General features: G+C 43.9%; 1 protein-coding gene and 1 long non-coding RNA gene across 2 annotated transcripts; one reads left to right on the plus strand and one right to left on the minus strand.

The window, feature by feature from the left end:
* The first annotated feature begins 2,830 nt into the window (after window positions 1–2,830).
* LOC140697183 (uncharacterized) lies at window positions 2,831–12,189 on the plus strand. Its single transcript, XR_012074032.1, has 3 exons — window positions 2,831–2,980; window positions 3,569–3,628; window positions 12,160–12,189. It is a non-coding gene; the product is annotated as an uncharacterized lncRNA (long non-coding RNA).
* SERPINA6 (serpin family A member 6) lies at window positions 7,843–21,661 on the minus strand. The gene is made up of 4 exons (XM_006208230.4): window positions 21,049–21,661; window positions 14,483–14,753; window positions 9,492–9,639; window positions 7,843–8,028 (listed from the first exon to the last, which is right to left on the minus strand). Exons 1-4 carry the CDS (start codon window positions 21,659–21,661, stop codon window positions 7,843–7,845), a joined length of 1,218 nt encoding a protein of 405 aa, XP_006208292.2.
* Window positions 21,662–23,643: the final 1,982 nt, after the last annotated feature.

Below are 23,643 nucleotides of genomic sequence, written 5' to 3' on the forward strand. Positions count from 1 at the left end.
CAGAGGAGACTTGCTTGCCCAGGAAGGCAGGTCCCGCAAAGAAAGCCAAGGCATTGCATGTGGTCTGCACCGTGAGTGTTGTGGGCATGAAACCTCAAGCCTTAGAAGCCTCTTCCTCTGGCCTCCTCCCTGCAGAGGAAGCCCCCTGTGTCCACAACACGCCTCTTACCCACCCCTGCCCTGTGTGTTCTAGAGCTGAGGGCTCCATGCTGCCCAGCTGCCCACCCCCCACCTTGGAACCCGCCCCGAGAGGACAAGAACGTCTTCTCTCTCCATCCCTCCCTGTGCAGACACCGTGATGGCCTCCCGTGAATCCACTGCCTCTTACCAGTGAGTGGCTCCCGGGCACCTGAGAAGGCCCTTCATTCAGGGCAAAGACAGAAGGTTAGGGTTTGCAGCCTGCAGCAAATATTTACTGTTCCAAAGGATGATCCCTCGTGGGAATGTTACTGATTAACAACCTGCTCAGAGATGGTGGTGTTTCTGGAAAAGGTGGAGAGACAGGCTTCCCATAATTCCCAGCTGCTCCTGCAATCCTGACTATGACAGCAGTTCCTCTCAACTGCAGGGAGAACCCCAGTGAGGCCCAGCCTCTTATGGGATGCCACTGCTGCAGACGCTGGACACCGCGTGTGAAGGAAGGGGTGGGTCCCACGGGGGCCTCCCGGGTCCCCAGCACAGGCCGGGCACCGTGTCGGGGGGGGCAGAGACGATGAAGACCTGCACCCCCACCCTCCAAGAAACCTTCAGTCCAATAGGAGAGACAAACTGCTAAATCACCCCCAGCAGTACAGAGCCTGTTTCAAGGTCAACTTACTGCTTCAGGAGGTTGATGGGCTCATGAGACTGGAATCCTCAGATATCCCAAATCAAGGCTGATGTAGACCCTTTAAGACAAAAATTCTCAGACCTATTAGACTCTCTTTTTAATAATAGAAATATTTTATGTGCCCCCTACTACTCTGAAGTGAAGTTTGTGGCTCATAGAACCTACCCACAAAATTTTAAAAAACCCACAATAATGCTTTAACTATAACATGGAGGGGAAATAAATTATAAGAAAACAATGTTTCTTTTAGTCTGTAAATGCTCTGGCATAACTACACTAGAAGACACAGCGATGCTGTCAGACGTGGGCCCAGTTAGAGAACTGTGTATGCTGTACACCAGCTGTGCTGACCATTCAACACCACAGCCAGAGCTACCACCAGCGACCTGGCTTTCTGCAATGGTGAATCATGCTCAGTAAAGTTCCAAAAAAACAAAATATAAATCTTCCTCTGATTTGTCTTCACAGAAAATTAAACCCTTGGGGAAAAAAAACAGTGTTTTTATATGAAATGAAACTCCCATGGGTCTGTGAGAGTCTAGGCTGAGATCATTTATGAATGGGGTCTTCACCAGTATAGACTCGCAGTGGAACACTGGAGTCACGTGGGACCTGGGTCAGCTCCTTGTGGTGAACAGGTCTGCGTGTTCCAGGATGTCTGGCCCTCACTCACTAAATGCCAATAGTGCTCCCCCGCAAATCCTTGTGGAAATCAGAAGTGCCCCAACAAGTTTCCAGAGTATTCCCTTGGGGCAGTACCTGCTATGATGAGAATGGCAGTCTGAAGCCTTCAAAGTGAGGGGTGCAGATGGGTGAGGCTGGGCCTGGGTTCTCGACTCAGCAGGGGGCCAGCCTCGCCTTCCCATCCCTGGTGTCCTGCCGCTGAGGGGCCGCTGGCAGCTGGCAGCCCGGAGGCAGGGGCTGCTTCCCACGGGCTGGAGTAGTGTCTGCTTCCCACGGGCTGGAGTAGTGTCTGCTTGGCTAGACGTCCGAGAGGACAGTGAGCATGGAGGCTGCGGGCACAGCGTTCATGGGGGTTTCAGAGGTGCCATAAAAGACATCACGGAGCTTTTTGTCCATCTGGGATGCTCTCAGAACTACCAGGATTTCAGAAACGGATTTTTATAAGGAAGACAACAGAATGCATTGGAAAGAGAATGAACAAACACCTCTGTCAGACAACCCTGGGCTCGAATCCCAATTCCTCCAAATTCCTAGCTCTGGACCTTGGGAATGTAACCCAACCTCTCTGAACTTTCTTTGTCTTCTGCATAAAACGGCCCAAACTGAGCCTCCGGCCCATGAATACCTCAGTAGCACTCAGGCCATCGGTGGGCAGCATTGTTTCTAGGGCAGTGGATCCTGGCCTCCCAGGAAGTGTGGCTCAGGAGTTCTCCACCTTCAGCTAGGACCTGAGTCCTGCGGGGCTCCCAGCAGGTCAAGCTCAAACCCTAGCAGGGTAACGTGAACTCTTTCACCAGTCGTGCAACCCTGAACACGCTCCTTCACCTCTTCTTGCCTCAGTTTTCTGATCTGTAAAATGGGGCTCCGTTAAACAGTAAGACAGTAAAAGGCTGGGCTGTGAGGAGTGTTGTGAGGCTTAAATGAGGCAGTGCCTGTGAAGAGCTCGGGACCTGTGCTGACCAGGGTAAAATCCGAGGAGACAGTACAACCCTTCCTGGAACTCCTGCCAGGCAGGAAGTACAATGCTTCCAAAAGTTACCCCGGACGGCCAGATGGAGGGGCTTCTAAAGCAAATACGTCCTGGGACCCAAGGGGCTAAACGTCTGAAAAAACAACTAAAGCCAGTTATGGCATAATCAGGCTTCAGGAGACAGACAGAACTGCAGCTCGTTTGCTCTGCGTGGATCAGATCGAGAGGAAAGCTTCGGCAGGTATGTGACCCGGGGGCAGAAGAGAAAAGGCTTCCAGATCCTTGCAGCCCCCACCCGCGCATGCGCACACGCACTCGGAAGGTAAATGACTCGCTGTTTGCCCAGCGGCCTCGGTGTCTCCCTTCCCCACTGGCCTTCTAATTCCCTGCTTCGGCTCCAGGCTGCTTTCCACCCTGGCTCATCTGGCTCCAGTGACACCTCATAAGACTGCAGATTGATCTGTTCTGTCCCCAGCGCTGCAGGGCTGATGGCCCAGGCAAGTCCCTTAATGGTTGCTTTTAGAAGCTGTACGCAGGACAGCGCTCAGCGAGGTGGAGATAACGTCTGGGTAACTAGGAGTTTGGCTGGTTAGCACCTGCATCTGCATAGCCTGATAGGGGAACTAATAAAGCTTTCTTGAGATGGGCTTTCACTTCGGTGCAGTCAGAAGGACCTTTAAATAAGAGGGAATGATAATGAGTTTTCCTTAGTGGGTATAAGGAAACAGATGCTCAGAGAGGTTAGTTAACTTTTTCAAGAACACAGAGCTTGAATCTGAACCCAGACTTCTCTCTCCAAAGGCAATGCTGTGTCTCCTAAGCCCCTGACTTAAGTAGCACGGCTGCTGACAACAGGTTTTAATTAAGATGGTCCTTCTACCGGGGACATTATGTCCTTTCCTTATTTTTCTTTTGTGCTGTGGGTCATTATTTATTTATTTTTGTTTGTTTTTAATTAAAAATTATTTTAAATAATTTCAAACCTGAAGTAAAATTGCAAGAATAGTTACAAAAAACTCCTATAACACTTTACCCAGAGTCATAACTTTCTTTTTTTTTTAAAACTGTCTTATTATTTTATTAAGGAATCCACGTCTGTGACTGTCATGAAGCCCGGGCTGAGTTAACGGTGACGAGTTTTGGAGGTAACTACACCCAACTCTGGACTTTATGGTTATAACCACTGTCTTCTTTCTCTACGTCAACAAAAACCTAGACTCATGGGGCTTCAATCCATGTCCTCCTATTCCTAGAAGATGCCAAAGCCAACTGCGTTAAGAGGCTTTTTCAGAGGAGATGACTTTTGTTCTCTTAGAAGACAAACCCTCCACTTTGCTTTGTGAGGCAGACAGCAACCCCAAACCACAGACAGGTTGGGTTCTGCGCAGATTTTTAAACATCTTCCACGTGTTTGACAATTCTCTTCTCCATATCTGCCTGTGCGCACGCGCGCGTGCACATGCGTGCTATTGTATGCTGAACCACTGGAAACGGTAAGGTAATACCAAGAGCAAGAATATTCGTCTATGTAAATAGTATCAAATAATCAAATCCAAGAAATTTAATCTTGTTTCAACACCTGAAGCTACAGTCTTGTTCCAGTTTTGTCAGCTGCCCCACACGTTCCTTGTGATATTTTTACTTTCAACCTAGGGTCCTATCCAGGACCATCTATGTGGTTGGGGCCAGGTCTCTTTAGTTTCCTTGAATTGGGGGCAGTTTTTCAGCCCTTACTTGGTCTGTTACTATGTGGCCATTTGGGAAAGCTCAGGTCAGCTGTTTCACAGGCTCTCTCAATTTAGGTTGGTCTGCTGTGTCCCATGGTTAGCCTCAGATCATACATTTTTGGAAGGACTATCATAGAAACAACGTTGGCTCCTTCTCAGACTGTCACATCCAGAGGCACACGATGTCCCTTTGTCCCTGACTGGCGATGTTAATTTTAATACCTTGGTTAAGGTGATATACATTTCTCCAATAAAGAGCTACTCTTTCTCCTTTTGTAATAACTCACTACTGAGGAGACACTTCAACACAAATTTTAATATACTGTTTTTCATCAAACTCCCCATGCCCCCGGATTTAGTATCCATTGACTGTTCTTGCCTGAATTGACTTTTACTATGATAATCTAAATCCATCTTTCCTTTCATATTTATTTATCACTATGATGGGTATGGATTCATGAACTCTTCATTTTATTCAGTGCACTTTAATCCATTACTGTTCTTGCTATGTGTACATATCCTCTGTTATGTATTTATTTATTTACCTGTTCAAATTGTCCCAGCTATACGTATATATTAGAAATGTACTAAAGACCATGAGTTTATGCATTCAATTCATACCCTCCATCACAGGATTCTTCCTTGCTTCCCTCATTCTGTATTTGTGACTCTTCTTGCTCAATCCTGCAAATCATATAGTGTCACATTTGCTATCCCCATTCCACGATGAAAAACAAACCTGGAAAGAGGGCTTCCAGATTCTTCCAACTAGAGATACACCGTCCAAGTCTTGTGTTTGACAATTCCTTGGATTAATTCTTTTTCTCCCTTTCAGTGTAGTTATGTTATCCATTTGAAATATATTTGAATTCATTTTATTTTCTTTTCATTTGGTTTTAGGGCTTTGCTCACTTTGTTCATGTAATTTTATTTTTAAATATATAGAACATTAATATTATCCTTAACGTCTAAACCATTTAAAAAGGTCCATAAAGAGAAGTGCTGCTCCCTCCTACCTCCTCCACTCTGTTCTTCCTCATGCTTCTCAGGCAACAGTTTATTTAGTTTCTAGTTTATCCTGCCCGTGTTTCTTTTGACAAGGACCCACCAGCATTCCCATAAGCAACGCATGAAAATGACTTTTTCCACCCAACCATTATAGTGTACTGGGAAGCCGTCACGTTTTTGCCAGTCTGATGGATAGGAAATGGTATCTCAGCGTAGTTTTAATTTGCATTTTTTAATTATCTATCAAGTCCAACATATTTTCATGTGTTTAAACACCACATATTAGGGATATTAGCTCTTTATCAGTGATATATTTTGAAAATATTTTCCCTGAGGTTTTCACTTCTGTTTGTTCTTTCTGACTTTGCTTACGAAATTTTGACCTTGCAATTAAAAATATTTTTCATATAGTCAAATTTCTCAATCCTTTAACAAACTTCATCTGGACTTTGAGTCATGGTTGGAAAGCTTTTTTCTACATCTAAATTATAGAGGAATTTACCCACGTTTTCTTCTATTACTTGTATGGTTTTTTAAATTTAGATCTCTGATTCTTAGTTTATTCTTATTTATGTTGTGGAAAATAGGGCTCATTTTATCCTTTGTTTGTCTTTTAAATGGTTATCCAGTTGTCCTGATACCATTTATTTAGAAGTTTTTCTTTATCAAATATTAAATTTCCATTTTTACTTGAGTCTGTCTCCAGACTTTCTAACTTACTTCATTTGTCTCCCTGTCTCCTCAGGTCCTAGCACCACAGATTTTACTAGAGTATCTGTGTAGGATGTTAATACCTGGGCGGGCCAGTCCCCTGTCCTCCCCACTCCCTGTCCCCCATATCTGTTCCTTTTCGATGTTTTCCTGGCTACTCTTGCACATTTATTTTTCTGTGTGAACTTTGATAACATCTTGTCTATCTCCAGAAAAAACATATTTGCTAGCATTTTTATTGGAATACCATTAAATTGATAAAGTTAGGGAAAACTGATGTCTAGATGATGTTGGCCCATCTTATTCAAGAAAGAATATCTTTGCATTTGTTCAAGCCTAATTTTGCATCTTAAAGCATTATGGCAGAATTTTCTCTATATAAATTCTGCTCATTTCTTGCTTATTAATAAGTGTTACATTTTTTCAGTTGCTATTGGGTTTTCTCTTCATTATGTGTTTTAACTGGTTGTTGTTTGTGTATATGAAGGCATTGTTTTTGCATGTTAATTCTATATTCTGATACCATACTATAAATTCTTTTATTATTTGAGTTTGCTTTATCATTGATTTGCTAGGGTTATATAGGTACATTACATGTCATCTGCAAATATAGAGAGTTTCTAATTCCATGTGTCTGATTTCTCTTACCTAATTGCATCATCTAGTACCCCCAGGACAATGTGAAGTGGTAGTGGGTATAATGAGTGGCCTTGTCTTACTCTTGACCTTAGTGGGAATGCATTTCTTATTAAGATGCTGACTTCAGAATTCGGGGATATCTATATCTATCTATATCTATATCTATATCACAGACACACACAAACATAGGAATATATATATACACGCATATGTATATATAGGAAATGTATAAATATGTATATTTAAGGAAGTATCCCTCAATTTCTTTTTCTCAAGATATCATATCTATCTACCTATCATCTACGGTATCACCTAATTATCTACCTATATATCATATATCATCTATCTATCTATCCATCCATCCATCTGGTTCTTCTTTATCTCATTTAATGCTTTTTACCCTGAACTGGGAGAGTAGGGTCTCTTCCTCCAGCGGTCTTTATCTAGCGCCCTCTACTGACAAAGATTAATATGCCCGGCTGGCAAAGCAAAACTATTTAAAACGTCCAGATCAGTTTTTGCAGAGCAGCAATAAAGGGAGGATTTGGAGTTGAGAAGCAATAAATTGATAACTATTTTTGCTTTAAACAGTTAATAGTATTTTAAATATATTTAAAATATATATTATATTTATCCACATATTTACTCTTTCCAGTGCTCTTCATTCTTTTGTGTAGGTCCAAGTTTCCATCTAGAATCATCTTGTTTCTGCATAAAGAACTACTTTAAAAATTTCTTTAGTGAAGGTGATAAACTTTTTCAGCTCTTGCTTCTCTGGGGAAAAAAAACTCTTTATTTTGCCTTCATTTTTGAAGGTTTTTTTGGTTTTGTTTTGTTTATTTTTTTTGAAAGATATTATGACATTTTTTCCCACTAGCACTTTAAAGACAACTTTCTTTTGTGTTTTGACTTGAATAATTTCTTTTTTTAAAAAAGTTTTTACTTAGAAATAATTTCAAATTTACATAAGTTTACAAAAAAAAAAAAAACCAGTGTTTCCATATACCTTTCAGTGTACTACCACATAGTACACAACTCTAGGACAATGATCAAAACCAGAAAATTACATTGGTACAATATTATATTGGTATTATCCAAATGTTGTCAATCGTCTCACTTTTCTCCTTCAACTAACCTTGTCATCAATCGCAGTGACATTGTTTATTACAAGAGAACCTAGAGAAGATTAGGGGGAACCTCCCACTCCCCAGAACGTTTCAGTGGACTCCCTGGTGCCCAGAGTCCGAAGCGCTGCGGCTCCTCCGGGTGTCCCCTTACGTCAGATTCACAACCTTGCCCAGGAAAAGGCTGCTCCACGTGAAGTGGTCAAAGATCATGAGGATGAAGGGCCGGTTGAAGTGGATGGTGAGAGGATCGGGCGCCCCCTGTAGGCTGACCTTGGTGGGCGCAACTGCCTCCAATCCTTTCTCATCCAGTTGCAGAATGGCCTTATGGAGCACCTGGTGGGTAAGGACCGAGAGTGGGGGTTGAGCACCTGCGGCGTGTGGGGAGTTCTCCAAGTCTCAGCGCTTCACCCTTCTGCCCTCGGGTTTCTGGATGGCGAAGCTGAGGCTCAGAGGAGGTCACCTGCTAGCTCCTCATCTCCATGGCAGTCCCAGGATGGGAGCAGGGGTCTGCCCAACTCCAGAACCCATACCACACCTAGGCTTCCTCCCTAGAAAGTGGGCAGGTGAAGCCCACCAATGAAGATCAAGGCTCTTGGAGCCAGAATTGGACTTCCGTGTCCATATCCCGTGCCCCTTACTGGGTCCTGGGCTGGTGGAGGCAAACCTTGCTCCTTCTCCACTCTGCCAGTAAAGAAGGAGGGTTCAACTTATGCAAAGTGCTTGCGCCTTTCGGTATGAAAAAGGGTCATCTCTGACTGTTGAAACAGTCCTTGTTATGATCAAAATTAGCAGGAATTCTGAAATCAGCAAAACACTTGCATAGCTTTTATCAAAAACCTTGGACAGAGCAGAACTGCCTAATTAAATAACAACACCCTATGGGCTGATGGTGCAGCAGGGAATCAGAGGCTCAGTGGCTCTGTAAATAGGCACAATGGCTAGGGAGAAGCTGAGCTGGGCTACGAATCACTGCAGTGTGTCTTGGGAATATGAGGTTTTGAGTCAAACAGACCCTAGGTCAAACGTCAGGCTATTTACTAGCTCTGTGACCTTGATGAGTTATTCACCCTCCCCAAGGCAGAGATTCCTCTTCTAAGAAACTGGAGTAACACTCGCCTTGTAAGGTGGTAGCTGTCTGACTCAGTTTTCACACAGGCAATTTATTGTGCACATACTCTATGCCAGCATCACAACGGTCCACGTCTATGTGCTTAGGGAGGAGGCTGCTGCCACTACGGCTTTCCCCTGTTGCCTCTCTTGTTGTGTCACCCACAGGACTGTAAGATCCTGGGAGGGCAGGGCTAGGTCTGAGGAATGGAGGCACATCCGGTGTTGAGCACAGTTTGGGGCAGAAAGTAGATGTTCAATAAATACTACCTGAATGAATGAATGAATGAATGAAAACAGAACATAAAGCAGAGGGATGAAGATAATGAATGTAACTGAGTAGAAGATTCAGTGTGATCTCAGTTAGACGTTTCCTTTTTGCTGGAGGTGGCTCACAGTCCTGCCATGGTGACTTTGTCTTCCACAAGGGCCCCTCTGTGTGGCCTGGCAGAAAGGGTCAAGGCCTGGGCTGCAGCGCTCCCTTGTCACTAGCTCTGTGTAACCTTGGGGATGTCACGTTCTTGCTGAGCCTCTGTTTAGCCTGTTGCAAAACTGGGAGCTTGGACAAGACCTGGGGCTCTCAGCCTGGGACCTAGAAGCCTGTTCATGGATGGACTCCATGTTGCTTCTATCATTCGTATTGTGGATTTTGGCAGGGTGAGGGGAAGGTGGGCTCTAGAGATACTTACCTTCAGCACCTTCGGTGGGGCCTCTTGGGTGATGCCTGAGAAATGTGTCTGGTTGTTAAGCAAGTCTGCAATGCCCATGTCCCTCATGATGCCCCCAAGGTCATAGGCTCCGGAAATGGACACCTTTGGGATGTACAGGTCCACCTGGCTGCTCGGGGTAAGCAGATGGGGTTAGGTTTTTCTGGGGGCTGGGCCTGGCCAGCCAGACTCCCTCTTTCCCTGTGATCCCTCCAGACCCTGCCTCCCAGCTGGACCTGCTCTTTGGGGACAGGGGAAGGGACAGGGCAAAAGGCAGACTCTGTCTCTCCCTCCATCACACGGGTAGCTTCCTCTTTGGGCCTCTGAACTGCAAAGACTTCTCAGCTCTTTCTTGGAGCTGATTCCACCTGATACAGATAAAGCACTGGACACTGAAGGAAAGACTCCCTAAAGAAGTCCTTGTGGACAAAAGAAATAAAAGAAAAATTAAACAAATGGGAACTAATCAAATGTATACGCTTTTGCACAGCAAAGGAAACCATAAAATAAAGTGAAAAGACAACCTATGGACTGGGAGAAAGTATTTGCAAATGATGCGATTGACATGGGATTAATTTCCAAAATATACAAACAGCTCATACAGCTTAATAAAGAAAAACCCAATCAGAAAATGGGCAGAAGACCTAAGAAGACATTTCTCCAAAGACATACAGATGGCCAACAGGCACATGAAAAGATGTTCAACATCGCTAATTATTAGAGAAATGCAAACCACAACTACAGTGAGATATCACCTCACACTGGACAGAATGGCCATCATTAAAAAGTCTACAAATAATAAATGCTGGAGAGGGTGTGGAGAAAAGGGAACCTTCCTACACTATTAGTGGGAGTGTAAATTGGTGCAGTCACTATAGAAAACAGTTTGGAGTTTCCTTAAAAAACTAAAAATAGAGTCACCATATGATCCAGCAATCCCACTCCTGGGCATATACCCAGAAAAAAATATAATTCAAAAAGACACATGCACCCCAGTGTTCATAGCAGCACTATTTACAGTAGCCAAGACATGGAAGTAACCTAAGTGTCCATCAACAGATGACTGGATAAAGAAAATGGGTATAGATACACACAATGGAATATTACTCAGCCATAAAAAGGAATGAAATAATGCCTTAGACCTAGAGATTATCATACTAAGTGAAGTAAGTCAGACAGAGAAAGACAAATATCATATATCTCTTAACTGTGGAATCAAAAAATACTACAAATGAACTTATTTATAAGACAGAAATGGACTCAACAGACATAGAAAATAAATTTATGGTTACCAAAGGGGAAGGTGGGGGAGGGATAAATTGTGAGTATGGAATTAATAGATACACACTATCATATATAAAATAAACAAGAAGAATTTACAGTATAGCATAGGAAACTATATTCAATATCTTGTAATAACCTATAATGGAAAATAATTTTAAAAGGAGATATATATATATATATATCTTTGAATCACTTTGCTGTACACCTGGAACTAGCACAGTATTGTAAATCAACTAACTATACATCAGTTCCCCCCCCCCAAAAAAAAGAGAGAGAGAAAAAGCCATTGTGGTCCCCCAAGGACCCCCAGCAGAAGAGGAGGAGTGGAGGGAACATCCGCTGGGTGTAGGGGTCCTGGTCCCAGCCCGGCTGCTAATGCTGTGTGGCTTCAGCCAAGTCCTATCCCTCTCTGTGCTTGTTCTCATCTATACAGCAAGGCAGTGTAGGGCAACAAAGGCCTCTCTTAGGGCCCTTCTGCACTAAAGCTCTGTGATTCTGGAAGAATTTGAGGATTAGACTGGCAGTTTCCTCTGGGTAAAGCAGGTAGGCTATCTAGAAAGGTAAGTAAAGTCATTCCAGGGGTAGGGGTGGGCATTACTTTCATTTTAAAATTTCTTCGTTTTCCTGCTCTCCAGCCCGAAACCCTGAAGTCAGTGAAAGGGTGCGGCTCTCCAGCAGGGGAGGGAATGCAGGAAACCTTCTCTTTACTGAGCAAAAGCTGCTCTGGTGAGGTTTGGTGGCTGGCAACCAGGGCAGCTGAAGAGGAATCAAAGGCAATGGTATACTACTCGGTCATAAAAAAGAATAAAATAATGCCATTTGCAGCAACATGGATAGACCTGGTGATCATTATTCTAAGTGAAGTAAGCCAGAAAGAGAATGAAAAATACCATGTGATACCACTTATATATGAAATCTAAAAAAAAAAAAAAGACAAATGAACTTATTTACAAAACAGAAACAGACTCACAGACATAGAAAACAAACTTATGGTTGCCAGCGGGGGAAGGGATAAATTGGGAGTCAGAGATTTGCAGGTACTAACTAACAGATATAAAATAGATAAACAAGTTTACACTGTATAGCACAGGGAACTATATTCCGTATCTTGCAGTAACCTACAGTGAAAAAGAATATGAAAACGAATATAAGTATGTTCATGGATGACTGAAGCATTATTGCTGTACACCAGAAATTGACACAACATTGTAAACTGACTATACTTCAATTAAAATATATATATATAAAGGCGAATGAGACATGTGACTTGTCCAGACGGGAAACAGCAAAGGAAGGTAAGGGAGGCACCCATACGCGGCACCTGGTGGACCTTCCTGAGCTCCCTTATCTCCTCTAATCCACGCAGGCAACCAGTCTTAAAAATTGGAGTCACCATCCTCAACTTCCAGATTGCGAGACTGAAACTCAAAAGAGGCTGAGGAATTTCTCCAAAGTCACACCACTGGGAAGCACAGGAAAGTGAAGAAACCAGGACTAGTTGCCTCAGACCCTCATCGCCTCACCCTCAGAGAGCTGCCGCCACGACCTACGCAGGCAGCAGGTGGGTAAGTAAGTGACAGTAGAGCAATGAGACCTAGTGGAGGCTCTCGCGAGAGCAGCCGGTGGGTAAGGCCCAGAGGTTTCTGGTGGGAGGTGCTGGACCCTGAAGGATGCTGAGCTTGGACGCGGAGGAGAGCACAGTTGGGGAGAAGGGGGGTGATGCTGGGAAGGATGAGGGAGAAGGGGCGATGCAGGCATGGCGGTAAGAAGCCACAGGCGGTATCACCCGGATAAAGTAGAGAACTCATGCCCAGTCACGTATGATGTCTAAAGGTGCAAAGTTTTACCTTGAATGTTCATCTAAAAATTTAGAAAAAAATGGAACGTGTTATTGATAAATGTTGTTGAAGTAGTTTGGTGCAGAGATTAGTTTGGGTGTAAAGAGAAAGGTTATCCTTTATTTTCAACCTGCTAGGGTCCCGAATTTGAATCACGGTGCATTATCACCACCTGGTGGCAGTGTACCTGAATTACAGGTTGCTTTTGAGAGGTGGGAGTGAGGTAGGGACAGGAGGGCCGACTTGAGGAGCTGGCAAATGGAACTCTCCCATCGCCCAGACACAGGCTCACATGCACACACACTCAAGGGAGGTCTAAGGACACTTCTGTGCCCCCACGTAGCTACAGGGGATCTCTCTGGAACAGAGCTGACTGTACCACTCTCCCCCGCACTAGTGAGGTCAAACTTGCTGGCACTTCCACGTCCACTAGGGGGAGCTGGATTAACCTCTCCAGAAGTATCAGCACTTGGCAGCTCTCTGAGGGGATATTTTAAAATAAAAATAACCAAAACCCTAGAACAGAAAACCTACATATATAATAAAGTAGAAGAGCTTCTTTCTAGACTGTCTGCCTGCAAAATTCTTGGATTGCCAAATTCATCCAACTTGAATTCGTCTCATCTGTTTCTGTTGCCGGTGCCCCGGGCCCCGCCTCCCTGACTTGGCTGGAGTCGTTCCCTCTTCCATGAACGCTTTTGGGCGCACTTGCCCCTGGCTGAACTTCCACTCGGGCTTAGGGCACAAAGTGAAAGCAATCTGCTCTGCAGCCCCTTTCCCAGTCCCCTGGCTGGAGTCCCGTGTCTCACCCTCCCCCAAATTTTACACATTTGTGCATCTCCTTCCTTTTCTTGCTCTGAGAGAACCTATGATGTCATCGTACCCCTATCAATTGCACCAGACTCTGTTTTCTGCCCTAGAGTGCAGGCCTTTCGGGTCTATATTTTGCCCTTTTCATCTTTCTATCCCTTGTGCTTAGCCTAGTGCATGGTACACAGCAGGTGCTTTCATATAAGTATAGTAAATTAATGGATGAATAAATGAAATCGTACCTGTCCATGAGCCTTCCTGAGCGACTCCAGTTCCGAGCGCCGGCTCCTTCCCCCCATCCCCTCTTCCCTTTGAGTCTGCACCACCCACCCACCACCAGCTCCCAAATTGCTTGGTTCATGCACAGACAGAGCTCCAGTCTCCCAGGAGTGAGGACCATGTTCTCCAGAACCTCTGCTTCCCCCTCCAAGGTGAGGATCAGGGCTGGACACAAGCTTGGCTATAATTTTGATTGTCCTCTGGCTCAGAGGCTCCTGAGGGAAAATGAGTTTATTACCAACTTATCCTTACTTTCTTACTTAGTTACTGATTGATTGAAGAAGAATTACATCACCGAGTGGCTTAAGAACCATTCATAGGCTTTGCATTGATTCCAGGGTGGATAGAGTGATGATTTTCATTGTCTTTTTTATGAGGTCTCCCAGGAATCTTTAGAGCTGCTTGGTCTCTGGTAAGCAAGATAAATGGATCAGTGAGGGCCAGGTGGTTGGTGAGCTCAGTTTGAGAAAACAGTGAAAGATGTGATAACACAGAGGGTGGCTATTAACCTTCCAGGGAAGAAGGACCTCACTTTGTGGAAGGGCCCGGAGTAGCTCAGCGTCAGTCGACAGGTGGCTAAATAAGTGTGACCTCTAGACCAGAGAACCTCTCAGCCTTTGGGGACCCAGCAGACAGGAAAAATGAGCCCTGGAGGGCAAATCTGGGGGAAGAAGGATGGCCAGGTGCACCCCTTTTCCACCCACCCCACTTTCTGGGAACACGTCCACTGCAGAAATCAGCACAGCTGGCTGGAGGGCTTACCTGCTGGTCAGGGAGTCGGACCACCTCTGAATGGTGTTCCGGCTCAGCCCGGCAATCACTGTGTCCATCTTCCCCTTGTCCGGGAGGATGAAGAAGACGGTCTCATTGCCTGTGTACTCCAGCTGCACCAGCTGGCAGGGGAGCTCCGAGTCATTCAGGTACCTGATGGCACTCGACTGAAACATCATGGGCACTGTCACCCTGGTCGTCTCGTTCACATAGAAGTTCTCTTCCCTGGTGCTTTCTGGGTTGAAGGGCTGTGCCCATGTGCCTAGTAAGAGGAGAGAGAGGGAAAGTAAGAGAAAGTCTCTGAGAGCAGGGGGAAAAGGCAGCTTGGGAGGCTGCACAGCCCCAGGGGGGACCACCAAGCAAGTGACGCAGCCTCCTTCACGCCAGAAGGTCCGACCAGAGTTGCTGGGATTTCCTGCCAAGATGTGAAATTCCCGGAGGTTTAAAGCCTGTTCCATTCTCCACCCTTTGCGATGGACTGAGGATCAGCACTGTATCTGAGACTGACTTCTAGAAATAGAAGGAGGAAGAGAGCAAGAGATTGCTGGCTCTAGGATTTAGGGGTAGGGGTCAGTAAGCCAGACTTTGCCTCGTTGCCCTGGCCCTGGTGGCCATCCTGGCTGGGAGGGCTCTGGAAGTGGTGCTGGATCTCAGTCTGTGGATTCAAGGTCCCTGGGGGGATTAGAGGAACCAACCATCCATTCCATCCCCACCCTCTGATGTCCTAGCCGCCCAGTCAACTGTACGCACTTTCCTACAGGAGGCTCCACACCTGCCGAATGGCCCTGAAGGCCACAATACATTCCCTAGAGGCAGAGTCTGGGTGAGAAGATTCCTTCAAGGCCACAAACACCCACCCCAGACTGAACTCAAATCCTCTCCACCATGTTTCATGATATCATGCAATCTGTTCCTCTTGTGACGGGGAACTCACTACCTGAACAGATGGGACTTTCCACTACTGGTCAGCGCTGATGGGAAGAAAATTGCTCCTTAGACTGAGCCAAAGTCTGCTTGAATGTAATGCCTGCCTGATTGAGCCTTTTTGGCCCTTGAATTTATTCCAAGCAACCCTGAGTCTTCTTACAGGGGATAGACCTTCGGATGTTTAAAGACACAGGCTGAGTCTCACTAGGGCCTCCTCTGCTCTAGGTTAAGTCTTCCCAGGTCTGGAGATGACTGAGGACCCTAATCCAGTGGGTACCAAGTGTCCTGGCTGCCCTTGAGCTCCAGTCCAGAAGCCCTTGTGAGGTCACTGTTTCCCACCTGTGGCCACCTGAAAGTGGCCAGAGCATAGCTCCAGGCAGACCCTTCTCCATCCCTCTGCCTGGGGGACTCCCTGGATCATGAGGCTGTCTCACAGCAGGTGGGATCCCTTGCACGTTCTCAAATCATCCTCCAAAGGAAGCCTGGGGTCCTCAAAACTGAAGGGGGCACTGTTTTGTGGCTGAGTCGTCCAGCTCACAGCCAAAAAAAATTGGATTAAATATTTTTTAGTGCTAGGTTTTTCATCTTTAAAAGTTTGCTGTATGCTTTTGACTAAGTATTTCTTTTCTAGAAGCAAGTATAACGTATATCCAGTTTGGCAGAGAACCAAACACAGAATGGGATCTAACCTCTACTTTAGGGGATCTTTTCTTGAAAATTCGTGGGTCGGGAGAACTCATGGTTAAGAAACTTAAGAATTTGTGAAGGGGAATTGAAGAGAGCATGGATGACTCCCTGGAAAACTTTTTCACAATATTTTTACTGTTCTCCATAAAAGAGCTATCAAGACAGTCCACTAAGTAAAGATCATGCCAGGGACACTGTACAGGTCCTAAGTGTAGTGATGACAGCCACACTCTGCACTTCTGTTTATTATCCTGACTTGCTGCACACATTTCAGAGTAGCTCCCAGCTTAGACAGGGGCTTGTTAATTAACTTTGCTGCATCACAGGAAGTCTGTGTACAGCCAGGCAGCCCGCACTCCTGTCAATGTCTGCTCTTACATTCAAAGGTTAAAACACTCTCTGATTTTATTACCAGGAACTATGGTTTCCCATCAACTCAGTGCCACTGTGATCATGAGAACACTTAGAAACCACAAGAGCAAAGCCCTGGGCCAAATGCCATCCTGCCAGCCTCTGTCCGTCCAGCCTCCTCTCAGGCACCAGTCAGGCTCAGAAGGGCCCTCCCTCCACCTGGGTTTACTGTGTTTTTCTCCCAAAGCTGTGTTACAAGAACCTCTATGCAACTACTGTTGAGTTTCTTCCACATACCAAGTGCTATGCAAAGTATCGGGTCCCCACAGAGATGGGGATGCCATGCATTAGAGTGCATAGTCTACGGGGAGAGATGTCCTGGGGAACTCGTGGGAGCATCCAGAAACATCTCCAGGCAAATATTCCCAGACTCCTTGGCCCTCCCAGTCAGGTGTCAAGGATGCTGCCTTTTGTATAGAACCACAAAAGACTTTGGATAGCCAAAGCCATCGTGAGAAGGAAAAACAAAACTGGAGGCATCACATTCTTGATTTTAAACTACATTATAAAGCTATAGTCATCAAAACAGTGCAGTGCAGGCATAAGAACAGACACAGACCAATGGAACAGATTTGAAAGCCTAGAAATAGCCCCTCACATACATAGTCAAATAATATATGACACGAGAACCAAGAACACTCAATGGGAAAAAGATAATCTCTTCCATAAATGGTGCTGATAAAACTGGATATTCACATGCAAAAGAATGAAACCGGACACCTGTCTTATATCTTCACAAAAGTTAACTTGAAATGTATTAAAGACTTAAACATGAGATGTGAAACTGCAAAAATCTTGGAAGAAAATATAGGGAAAAATAAACTCCTTGACTTTGGTCTTAGCTATGATTTTTTTTTTTTTTGGATATGACACCAAAAGCACAAGCAACAAAAAGAATAAGCAAATGGGATCACATCAAACTAAAAAGCTTCTGCAATAGCAAAGGAAACAATCAATAAAGAAAAAAGGCAACCTATGGAATGGGAGAAAATCTTTGCAAAACACATATTGGATAACAGGGTACTATCCAAAATATACATGGAACTCATACAACTCAACAGCAAAAACAGACAAAAAAAAACAATCCCCCCAAATAATCCAATTAAAATGGGCCTCTTCCATGAATGACTGAAAAATTGTGCTGAACACTGGAATTTGACACAACATTGTAAAATGATTATAAATCAATAAAAATGTTAAAAAAAAAATAAAATGGGCCTCTGACTTGAATAGATACATTTTTCCCAAAGGAGATATACAAATGGCCAACAAGTATAAGAAAAGGTGCTCAGCATCATTAATCATCAGGGAAATGCGAGTCAACAACCATGAGCTGTCACTGCACACCTGTCAGAATGGCCATTGTCGAAAAGAAAGGAGAAAATGAGAGCTGGCGAGGGTGTGGAGAGAAAGAAACCCTTGTGCACTGTTGGCGGGAATGCGATTTGGTGCCACCAGTATGGAAAACAGTATGGAGGCTCCTCAAAAAATTAAAAACAGAACTACCGTATAACCCAGCAACCCCACTTCTAGGTATGCATCAGAAGGAAGTGAACTCACTATGTTGAAGAGTTATCTGCACTGCCACGTTCATTGCAGCATTATTCACAACAGCCAAGACAAGGAGACAATCTTCCAAACAATTTGATGGATGATATATATATTCTAATACAGGTATGCATGTGTGTATGTATATATATATATATATACGCATACCTGTATTAGAATGTTACTCAGTCATAAATGAAGCAGGTCCTGCAATTCGCAACAACACGGAGGAAACTTGAGGGCATTATGCTAAATGAAGTAAGTCAGACAGAGAAAGACAAACACTGTATGCTCTCACATATATGTGGAATCTAAAAATACAGAACTTACAGAAACAGAATAGAATGATGGACAGGAGGAAGGTGATCAGAGGGACACACTTGCAGTTATAAGATGAGGAAGTTCTGAGGAATCTCATATGCAGCATAGTGGATATTGACTACAGTTAATAACGTTATGTTATATACGTAAAAGTTGCTGAGAGAAGAAATTAAAGAATCATAGTCAGCATTTTATAATAACTATAAATGGAGTGTAACTTTAGAAATTATGAATCACTATGTTGTACACCTAGAGCTTTTATTGTACATCAGCTATACTTCAATTTTAAAATGCTACAGTGAAAAAATAATAAAAATATATAGAAGAAAAAAAGTTCTCACCACACACACAGGTATCTTTGTGAGGTGATGGTTGTGTTAACTAACCTTATTTTGGTGCCCATCTCACAGTATATACATATGTCAAATCAACCCGTTGTGTACCTTAAATTTCCATGATAAGTTAATTATATCTCAGTAAAGCTGGAGGAAAAAAAGAATGGTGCCTTTGCCTGGTCAGTCCCTTACCCTCACTACCCTCCAGGAAAGGAGGCCTCTCCCAGGTGGGTTCCCAGACTCGTGCTGGAAAACGGGCAGAGAAAGGCCAAGAGGCAGCAGGAGGGCTCGCCAAGATGCTAAGAGATGCTAAGTCCATCCAGTAATAACATGCCGGGGGGGGGGGGGGGCGGAGATGGGGGATAGCTGGCTGACGGGAAGCCCTGAGTGAGAGGCGGGGAGGAGAGAAATGGGTATGTGAGGAGTCTTTGCTGGGGGTTATGATTTGGATAATCTTTAATGCTTTTGAGAGACACATGAAATATTTTACTTTGTTTTTTGCTCTTTCACTTGCACTTCTTTGAATATAACTGAAACTGTACCACTTAAGTCCAGGGTTACATGTTCTAACAAGCTGACTATTAAAATGGGGTGTGGAAAAACTTCAGAGGATGCATATGAGAGACAAAGATTTGCCTGAGGGAACTGGGAGGCTTCATGGAGGTGGTGGCTTTTGAGCCAAGATTTGAAGGGTGGGAAGAAGTTTTAGGCAGTCAGACAAGTTGAGGGAGGGCTCAGGGGACAGAAGGGGCTTGAACCTTGTGTCAGGCAGAGTGGCCCTCCAAGGATGCCTGTGTCCTAACCCCTGGAACCCATGAATATGTTATGTTACATGGAAATTAAGGTTGCTCATCAACTGACTCTGAGATGAGGGATTACTCTGGGCAATCCAGGTGGGCCCAGTGTAATCACAAGGGTCCTTAAAAGTGGAAGAGGCTGGTGGGAGGGTCAGAGTCAGAAAGGGGATGTGAGGATGAGAGCAGAGGCCAGAGTGATGTGACTACTAGCTTTGAAGAGGGAAGAGGGTTACAAGCCGAAGAATGCAGGTGGCTTCTACAGGCTGGAAAAGGCAGGCAACGGATTCTCCCTTTGAGACCCTCTAAAAGGAACATACTCTGGCATCCTCTTAACTTTAACCCAGAGTGACTCACTTTGGACTTCTGACCCCAGAATTGTGAGATAACAAATTTGAGCTGTTTTAAGCCATTGAGTTCATGGTGATTTGCTCCAGCAGCAATAGGGAACTAACACAGGCTTCCATGGGGACGTCATGCTCAAAGACTTGAAAGGAATTCGGTGTGGGCGGCCTGTCTGTGATGTGTGTACGTGTCTGTCTGCTGTGTATTGGGAACTTTAAGTAGGAAAAATATTGAGACCTGAAGCTGGAGAAGACACAAGAAGCAGATAATTCTAGGCCAGGGTTTTTCAACCTTGGGACTATAGCCACTGGGGGCAGATATCGCTGTGGGGACTGTTCTGTGCACTCTCCCTGGCCTCTCCTCACTAGATGCCAGTGGCACCCCCCCACCCCTAGTTGTGACAACCCACAATGTCTCTAGACATTGCCTGACATCCCTGAAGGTGGAGGGGGGTGGGATCACCCTCGGTTGAGAACCACTTATAGACTAAGGAGTACAGATTTTATTCTCAAGGATAATATATCCTCAAATTGCCTGATCATAAAAATGATGAGGGGAGAGAGCCTTGTTACAAATACAAATTCTAGGACTTTCTTACAGCAGTTTTGCTTCAGTAGGTCTGGTGTGAGCTCTGGAATCTGTAATTTTAACAAGTCTCCATGGTGATTTTTAGGGACAGGCACTTTGGAAAATCCTGCTCCAAACTGGTGAGGAGGGACTGTGGTTGGTTGACAGGAGACTTGATCAGAACTGGCCGTGAGCCCCCCCAGGAAGTGTGGACAGGAAGGCTTAGGGACCACCTGGAAGTTCCTGAGGGCAGGGGCTGTGTCTGTCTGGCTAGAGGCTGTATTTCCAGCCCCTGGCCAAGTACCTGACTCACAGCTGGGACTTGGCCAATATTTGTAGACTGTGAGGTAGCCAGACGGTTCATAGCTACATGTTTGACCTTGAACTGACTTGCAAGAGCTTGGGCAAGTTGCTCAACTCTTCTGGGTGTCATTTTGGTTCTTGGTGAGATGACATAATTCCATCTTCCTAATAGGATCATGGAGAAGATGGAGACTCAGGTGTGCAGGTGCTTTGTAAGATTGAAGTCTTTGCCCGAGAGTGCACCCTGGGTTTTGATGGCTCTTACTATTGTTGACAGTAGAGGACGGGGCCTTGTCAGAATGGGATGGGTGAGGGGTACCTTTAAAGAAGATGTAGTTGACCAGGATGAGCATGGCTGAGCTGTCTAGCTCCGAGAACAAGTCCACAATTTTCCCTCGCGTCTTATTCTTGACATACTCGTTGATTTGTCTTCTGGCTCCTGTCCAGTCCTGGAAATCTGCAGCCAAGGCGTCCAACTCATAGTAGTGCTTAGTGTCTTCTGAGAATGAGTCCAGAAGCTCCAGGCTGCAGTCAAGGAACAGGGCATTGCCCATGGCCATTTCCAAGGCAGCGTCTGACTCCCTGAGGAGGTGGTGGACATGCCGGAAGCCCTGGTGGATCTCAGCTTCGGATGTCTCAGTGAGGTTGAAGCCCAAGCCGTGGAGAAGCTGCTTCCGTGTGTAGCCACTGGCACCCAGGGACAGCATAGCCAAGGCTGTGGAGATGCTCACAGGGGAGATGAAGACATTCCTGCCTGGAGCTGAGGCCACTAAGTGCTTATACAGGGTAAAGGCAAAGTCAGTGTTGCTTGGAGCCAAGTCCCGGTGAGGGTTCCTCTCGCTCACGCCAGCGTCAGAGTCTTTAGCCTGAATGGTCCAGAGCCCACTGGTAGACAGCCAGAGGAGACAGGTGTACAGAGCGAGCAGCATCATCCTGGAAGGCCAGGCCCTGCAGAAGCATGAATGCTCATTAGATGTCGTGGGGCCTCTGAGGCAGCAAGGTGTGGTGAGCAGTAGGTAGAAGACCCCATAGAAGACCCATTCAAGTTTCAGTTCCTTCCTTCCTCCACATTGGCTCTATGACATGGGGCAATTCAGGGTCTCAATTTCCTCATCAGAAAATGAATTCCAACACCTGCTGTGATTTATCAAGTAACTATCAGGTGCCTAACATTTTGCCTTACCAACAAACTAATAAAGTAGATATTATTGTTCTGATTTTAGGCAGGCATTAATGGAAGCTCAGAAGGGTTAAATATCTATCCAACTGATATATTCAAAGTACTGAAAGAAAAAAAAAACTGTCAACCAAGAATCCTCTATCAGGTGAAACTCTTCTTCAAAGTGAGAGAGAAATTAACACATTTCCAGATTAAAAAAAAACAAAACAAAACTGAGGGAGTTCATTATCACTAGACCCCTCCTACAAGAAATGCAAAAGGAAGTCCTTCTGATTAAAATAAAAGAACACTTGACAGTAAAAAAAAAAAAAAAACCTGTAAGAGGAAATAAAGATCTCTAGTAAAGGTAATATGAACAATTATAAAATCTAGTATAATTTCAGTTTGCAACTCCACTTTTTATTTTCTATATGATTTAAAATACTAATGAATTTAGTATTCCTCTATGTTTTTGGAGACACAACAAATAAAGATGTAATTTGTGACTTAAATAACGGAGAGGATGTGGGAACAGAGCTATATGGGAGTGGTTTTGTATTGCTATTGAAGTTAATCTGGCACAAATTCAAATGAGAGTATTATAACTTTAGGATTGTAAATTTCCATGGTAACCAGAAAGAAAATAGCTATAGAGTATGCACAAAAGGAAGTGAATTAAAATGTTTCACTACAAAAAAAAATCAACTGAACATTCAACTAAACATAAAAGAAGATGGTAATGCCGGAAGTAAAGGACAAAAGAGTTATAAGGCATTTAGAAAACAAATAGGAAAATGACGTAAGTCCCTCCATGTAAGTAGTCGCTTTAATGTAAATGGATATAGCTCTCCAATCAAAAGACAGGTTAACAGAATGGGTTAAAAAAAAAAAAACTATATGACTACTAAAAAAGGCTTATTTTAGATCCAAGGACACAGACATGAAAGTAAGAGGATGGAAAAAGATATTCCATATAAATCGTCACCAGAAGAGATTGTTGGTAGCAGAAGAAAGGAAACAATAAAGATTAGAGCACAGATAAATAAATAGAAAATGGAAAAACTAGAGAAAATAAATGAAAGCAAAATATAATATATCTGATCAATATATATTACATAGTATGATAATACAGTATGGTATAATAATATATGGTAGAATAATAAAATGTACTATAATCTTCAAAGATATTAACAAAATTGACAAAACTTTAACTAGACTGAGTAAGAAAAAAAGAGAAGAGTCTGAAATTACTAAAATCAGAAATGAAAGTAGGGACATTACTACCAATTCTATAGAATTTTTTAAAAAATTATAAGAGAATACTATGAAAAGAAATTAAAAATTACAGACCAGGAAGATGGATAACCTAGGTGAAATGGAAATTTTGTAGAAACACCAAACATACCAAAATTAAACTATAAAGAAATAGAAAATTTGAGTAGACCTGTAAGTAGTAAGGAAATTGAATCAGTAGTTGAAAACTTCTCAACACAGAAAAGCCCAGGAGCACATGGCTTCAGTTTTTAATTCTACCAAACATTTAAAGAAGAATTCACAGAAATTCTCCTCAAACTCTTCCAAAAAAATTGAAGAGGAGGGAATACATTCATTATCTTGATATCAAAGCCAGGCAAAAAACACCATAAGAAAACTACACATATTGGTTATGAACATTGATGCAAAAATTCTTAGCAAAATACTAGCAGGTAAAATTCACTAGCATATGAAAAAAATTTTACACCATGAACAAGTGGG

Source organism: Vicugna pacos, chromosome 6, assembly GCF_048564905.1.
Source record: "Vicugna pacos chromosome 6, VicPac4, whole genome shotgun sequence".
In the NCBI taxonomy this organism is placed as follows: domain Eukaryota; kingdom Metazoa; phylum Chordata; class Mammalia; order Artiodactyla; family Camelidae; genus Vicugna; species Vicugna pacos.

Coding starts and splice junctions, on each gene's coding strand:
- SERPINA6 (XM_006208230.4), bottom strand. CDS start 21,661: ATGATGCTGCTCGCTCTGTACACCTGTCTCCTCTGGCTGTCTACCAGT. Junction 14,754..21,048: donor CAACTACATCTTCTTTAAAG/GTACCCCTCACC, acceptor TCCTCTTACTAG/GCACATGGGCACAGCCCTTC. Junction 9,640..14,482: donor TCCGACTCCCTGACCAGCAG/GTAAGCCCTCCA, acceptor TACCCCGAGCAG/CCAGGTGGACCTGTACATCC.